At 49.5% G+C, this 6,507-nt stretch overlaps 1 protein-coding gene across 1 annotated transcript; it reads left to right on the top strand.

The window, feature by feature from the left end:
- The first annotated feature begins 242 nt into the window (after positions 1-242).
- LOC136636222 (dispanin subfamily A member 2b-like) lies at positions 243-5,473 on the top strand. The gene is made up of 2 exons (XM_066611176.1): positions 243-496; positions 4,874-5,473. Exons 1-2 carry the CDS (start codon positions 296-298, stop codon positions 5,066-5,068), a joined length of 396 nt encoding a protein of 131 aa, XP_066467273.1. The 5' UTR covers positions 243-295; the 3' UTR covers positions 5,069-5,473.
- Positions 5,474-6,507: the final 1,034 nt, after the last annotated feature.

The raw sequence follows: 6,507 nt of genomic DNA, 5'->3' as shown, positions 1-6,507 counted from the left end.
CAGAGTGGAATGCCCGCTCCGCGGCTTCCTCCCCAGCGCAGCCGTCGAGGGGGCCTCGCCTGCGCCCAGCCCGACGCTCCTGCGCCGTCCCACCCCTTCGCCTGGTGCCCCCTCTAACTTTCGTTTCCTCGCCTGCCGTCTCCTGCTCGGAAACCTCCGAGGCGGTGCAGGTGGCCCACCTCTTGCAGCCCCCTCCTCCCCGTCGAGTTTCGCTTTCCCACCTGGTGCCTTCTTCTGGGGTGGCCCCGGCCCGTCCGCCAGAGCCCGGCCTCCCCCGTCCCCGGCAGCAGCGGCGATGCAGTCCTCCTCGCAAGCCGTCTGCCTCAACCTGCAGTCCTACCCCGAGGGCAAGGAGGAGGCGGGGGGCTCCAGGCTGCGGGGCGCCCTCCAGCTCCAGCTCCAGCAGGTCAAGGACTACGTGCTCTGGTCGCTCTTCAACTTCGCCTTCGCCAACTGCTGCTGCCTTGGCTTCGCCGCCCTCGCCTTCTCCATCAAGGTGAGCGCGGCCGTCGGGGAGGTGGAGGAGAGGAGCCGCTCCTCGGAGCCCCGTGCGCTTCTTCTGCGCCTCCGCGGGCTCTCTTGCTTGCAGACTCCGCGGGCTGCCCGTCTGAACGCGCCTCCGGTGGCGTAGCTAGAGGGGGTGCAAAGCACTAAGTTTTGCAGGGAGCCTCACGGCAGCGTCCAAGCGGCTCCTCCCTCTCGGAGCCATTCCAGGCGGGGGGAACAAAACGGGGGCGAAAGGTAGGAGGCGAGGGGCTGCTTGCACGCTGCCGTGAGGCTCCCTGCAAAACTCAGAGCTCAATCCTGTGTGTCTACTCAGAAGTAAGTCCCATCATACTCAATGGGGCTTACTCCCAGGAAAGTGTGGCTAGGATTGTAGCCTTAGTGCTTTGCACCCCCACTAGCTACGCCACTGAGCGTCTCCTCCCTGTGGCCCCCCCCAAGTCCTTGCTGTTGCCTCTTTTCTAGCGGGTTTTGCGCTTCTAACAGCTGCTGCCCAGGCAGAAATTCCACAGGTGGAGTTTTCTCTGTCACTGTCGGGGCCCCGCATCTACTCCTGCGGTCATCGTGCCCCTGCTTTGGTACACGTGCGTTGCCGTCTGTGACTTGGGGCGTTTCTAATGGGAAGCTGGAGGAGCGGCATCCCCTGGAACGGGTCTCTCCCTCTGCGGGGTGCTCAGCGTCACTGAACATGCTCCAGGGCAGTCCAGGATCATCGCTCAGCCCCGGTCCTCCCACCTGCAGATTCAGGAGGAGATGAATGACCGTGGATGGCGGCAGCCGGTCTGGCTGGCTGGCTGGAGGACGAGCTGCTGCTGTCGGGACGCTCAGTAGTCCTGCGCACCCCTGCCCGAAGCGAGGTGGGATTCGAAGCGAGGACTGGGACGCGACAAGCCCTGCGGCTGCTTCTGGTATTGAGGAGATCTTCGGGTTCAGATGTCCAGTGGGAGCTTCTCACTTCCTCTGGGTCTGGCAGGCTGCAATCCTGTCCACACTTTTCTGGGAGTAAGCCTCATTAGCTACAATGGGTCTTCTCATGACAATGGGTCATGAGTAGGCATGCCTAAGACTGGGATCTCAGCTTCTTGTGCACATCAGTCTTTGGCTTCTTCAGCGCAGCCTCAAACTGAAAGATGGCCCCATTTCGTTTCCGACAGAGAGATGCATCAGAGAGAGGCACTAGGAGAGGGGAGGTACCTGAACTGTTGCTGGAGAAGCAGGTGCCCTGATTTTTGGTCCTTCAGCAGTTGGGGCAGGAGACTGAGGTCCCAGTCCTATCCGACTTTCAGCCCTGATGCAGCCACAGTGCAGCCTCGAGATAAGGGGACAAATGTCACCTTGAGGAGGCCACCTTGAGACTACCCCTCCACTGCAAGATACAGTGCACAGTCCATTAGCATGGCTGCATTGAAGCTGGAAAGTTGAATAAGATCGGGTCCTGAAGAAAGAGAGCCCAACTCAGAATGAAAACTAGCCCCGGCCCCTGTGCTGGAAACAAGTCTCTCTCCATTCTGTACAGGTAGATCAAAAGATACAATTCCAACCACTGGGTGCCACCAGCAAAGAGCAGGCACTCAGCAAAAGGGGGGGAGGCTTTTGGAAGAACTTGCAAAGCCAGGTGCTACAGAGGAAGACAGAGGCTTCATCTTCCCTTCTGCATTTTTTTCATGCTCTGCCTATATTGTGCTACTGTCTTAGAATTTGGTTAGAGTCTCCCAGTCACCCCCTGAGGTTGAATTGCCCGGAGAGCTTGATCCCTTTTGTTCAGTTTCTGCCTTCTCCTGCTTCCCTTATTTGCTAAATCTCTCTCTCTCTCTCTCTCTCTCTCTCTCTCTCTCTCTCTCTCTCTCTCTCTCTCTCTGTGTGTGTGTAGGGGATGTTAACCATATCTTATCATTGCCATCATGCCTTTTACTTCCCTCCGTCTGCTTAGGAGCAAACCCTATCCAATTTTCCAGCGCTGGTGCAGCCATGCCAATGAGGCATGTGCTCAGTGGCGTAGCTAGGGGGGTAGCAGTTGCACTGGGCATCAAGCTTCAGGGGGGCAACAGGCTGAACTTGACACTAGTGACCAAAATTGTGAAAATCTTGGTATACATGAATAATACCATCATGTTCTATATCATTGGAAAGGTAATTTAATGCAGAATGCAGTGAAACAAACTGCATTGGAATATTTGTATTCTATCAAAAGTTATGGCCAATTAACTAGAAAATGAAAACACAGCTACCTTTATGGAACAAAAAGTGGATTTGCTTAACTCAAAACTGACATGAGACTGCTGTTCTGAGTGCAAATGAGATGTTATTATGATACAGCATGGAACCAATAACTTTTTATTTAATTAATTAATTAAATTTTATTTTGTCATGGAGGGGGAGTTACACAATTTTATTTGACCCCAGGTTGCAGATAGATGCCTTAGCAATGCCACTGACTGGGGGGAGGCAGCAGAGCAAGTTGGTGGTGAGCTGCAAGTGGGTGGTGAGGAAGTGGGTTCCTCCCAATTTTCACTTCTTAGAAAGCCTGGGTGTGATGTCACTTCCGGTTGTCACATCACTTCTGGTGCAACATTTTGAGCTTGGCACCTGGCTACAAGATCATTAGCTACGCCACTGCATGTGCTGCATCCTGCAGTAGGGGAGCAGTCACAGAGGCCTCCTCCAGGAAAGGGAACATTTGTTCCCTTTCTTCAGGGCTGCATTGTGGCTGCACTAGCACTGGAAAGTTGGATAGGATTGGGCCCTCTGTCTCCCTGTAGCATGGATGTTGTGGGTCATGTGTTAGAGCAGCAGTTTTCAACCTTTTTCATCTCTCAGCACACTGACAAGATGCTAAAATTATCAAGACACATCCTCAGGTTTTTTTACAATTGACAAGGCACACCACACAGCCGGTGGGGAACTCACATTCCCCAAAGGCCCTACTAATAAATGACCCTCCCCCAAACTCCCATGGCACACTTGCAGACCATTTGTGGCACATCGGTTGGAAATTGCTGTGTTAGAGAGGCATTTCCAAAGGAGGAATCCTGCTTTGTTAGCATCTCTGACTCTGTAATTTCCAGAGGACCCTAAAGCAGAATTTTACTTTCTTTGGCCATGTACTAAACAGCAACTAACCCCTTAGCAAATAAATCCTTAGATAAAGAATGGGTGTTGGAGATGTCCTGTAAGAGTAGGTGATAAGCACATGTGCGGGATCATGCAGGAGGATATATTTATTTTCGGAGCTAACAGTGTTAGCCAAAAGGGAAATGGGATATAGTTCTGGTACCATTATGTTCATTAACATACAGAGGCTGCCAAGAATGGGAAGGACAACAACATATCCAGTTCTGAAAGGAGTTAGACTCAAGGGTAGGAACTGCTGGGTGATCAGTGAAATCTGTCTTTGTGTTTTGCAAAAGCTAATCACCTGAGAGCTGGTGTATCTGAATATGAATGCTAACTTTCTCTTTGGATGATATAAAGCGAAGGGTGGTGCTTTTGGAGCACTTGAGAAGAAACTGGTCCTTCTTCCCCTTCCCACCATTGGCCCATGACTGCTGAAACTAGAAAAGTATTGGTAATAGTATTGGTATTGGTGGCATAACTGTGAACGAAAGAGCGTGGTGGTCAGTATCTAAAGATTATGGATGGGGAAGGGTGAAGCTGTGGACATGACATGACAGTTTAGGAAGTTGGAGCTTCTTGTTCCTCCCAGTCCTTTGGTGCTTAAAACTTCCAGGTTTGTGATATACAGGTTGAGACTAATTATTTGAGTGGGTTCTGTTCCAAGCACTCAGTTTTTTTGGTTTTTTGGATGGCAAAAAAAAAAAAAACGAACTATAGCAAATCAATTTAAAAAACAAAGTTTCTTTGCTCCTGTGATTTAAAAACAGCCTTGCTGACCTTTGTGATGTTAAGATAGAGTCATTAAGACGACAATCCAACAGTCTCTCTCAAAGTGCTTAGAAAGGCTTCACTCCGACCCCTCCCTTCACCAATGCAAAGTATCTTTCTTTCAAGTACTCAAGGGGAAGGGAGGGGTCCGCTGGAGAGAGAAGGATTGATGGATTGTCAGCCAGCTGCCCCCCCCTCTCATTAAGGAGGCTATTGTTAAAGGACTGTTCAGTTTTTTAAACTGATTTTAAAGGGATGCATTTTCCCCTTCTCCAGGGATCAGCCCATTCCTTCTCATTTGCAGGGGCCATTCGTGTTGAGTCAAATCCATGTATAAAAAATCCATGTATAAATAGGCTGGACCTGTACCTAGTTATGTAGCAGTCATGAAAAGTTCATGTGAGGCATTATGTAAAATGTTTTCCTGCTAATTATCAGACTAATATATATGTGTGTTCTGTCTCTCTTCCTCTCCCCTTTCCTTCAGTCACGGGATCGTAAAGTTGCCGGAGATGTTGAAGGTGCTAACAGCTATGGCAAGACCGCTCTGGGCCTGAATATCACTGCAATGATACTGATCCTCTTGTTCATTGCAATCTTCATTGCCCTGATTGCCACTGGAGTAATGGCTTTGTCTGACATGTCAAAGAGAATGGGTTTGAAGGGATTCCTTAGCAACTAAATGGTTCCTTCAGTATTATATCCTAGGTACTGCTCACGGTCTTTCTTCTGCTCTTATTGTATCTGATCTGTTTTCTCTTGATAAGGAATGAGGCATTCCACAATGGGCGAATGCCACATGCTCTCCCAAAGATGCAGATGTTGATGCCTTCTGCTGGAACTCAATAGCCACAGCTTTCCTGCCAAGACTGAAAAATGTTTGGGCTGATCATCTTGCAGTTCAACCCGGGTTGTTATATAACAGATGTCATCCCTCCCAGTGTCTGCCATTGGAACTTTCCCAGCCTCTGTTGCTGATGGAGAACATTTCTGGTCTTATTTTCATGAATTCTTCTCTTGATGTATTAGAGATTTTTTTATACTGCAGTGTGTAAAATCTGGGGTGAATTCTGAGGAAATAAAAATATAACCACTGATTTTGTGTAAATGGTTTTCTTGTTGATAAAATGAGTTACACAATGGAAACCTGTCTTGCTGTTGCAGCAGCTTCTTCATCTTAATGTTTTTGTAGTGCTTGTTTCATAGGGCAAGATCCGATACTGTATGCAGCTGTGTAACTGTAATGTGTTTTGCTTCATGAAAAGTGCCCTCAGGTGGCTGGGACTGGGAGCAGATGCATGGTTTGGGAGAGGGTTGTTAATCTCGCCTCTTTAGGCTGTTTTTCACTCCAAAGAGGCCTCTCCCCAATAGTATTAGGGAAGAAAAAGTACAGCCATCTTCAAAGACATTGGAGTCCAAGAAAATAAAAACTATTAGGCAGTTGTAGTCCCTGTACTCCACAAAGCTATCCCCTGGGGGTTGGGGATAAGAATAGGCCCTCAGTTTGGCTGTACTTGTCATAAGAGGTGACTAAACAGCCACCGGGTAGATGGGACTCATTAGCCTGGGAAGGCAGCTCATCTGAGAGAAGGAAAACTCTCATCCCAAACCTCCACTGCCTTGTGGCTACATCCAGTTATGGAAAAGGCTTCAGGAGTCAACCTCGAGGCAAAATCCGGAGCTGGAGTCCCTGAGGCAGTTCATCAGTTCATGGCTGAACACAGTCACGTTCTGGCAACTCCTGCGACGCCGCTGGAACCAACCGTATTGGCCTCTGCCTTTCCATTGGACCATTTCAGCGACGTGGAGAAGGGAGATTTGCTGCATGGGTAACAGCCTATCCTCCATACCTACTTTACCCAGGCTTTGCGCACTGGAGAGGACACTCTGTTCCAGAACCACCATTCAGAGTGTGACACCATAGTCTTCCGAGACTGAAGGATGCCAACATCACTCCACAAAGCTGTACTCCAGACCTATACTCCACAAACCTCAGGTTAGCCTTCCAAGTACTCTATGCAAGAATTACCCTGGACCACATCAAGGGCCAGCTGGACTGTCTTTTTCTAGCCATCCATGTTCCTCTGAGATGAGAGCAAAGATGGCAGCTGCTTCTGATAG

The sequence above is a fragment of the Tiliqua scincoides genome, chromosome 1 (assembly GCF_035046505.1).
Source record: "Tiliqua scincoides isolate rTilSci1 chromosome 1, rTilSci1.hap2, whole genome shotgun sequence".
Lineage (NCBI taxonomy): Eukaryota > Metazoa > Chordata > Lepidosauria > Squamata > Scincidae > Tiliqua > Tiliqua scincoides.
This window is presented reverse-complemented; position numbering and strand designations above follow the sequence as displayed.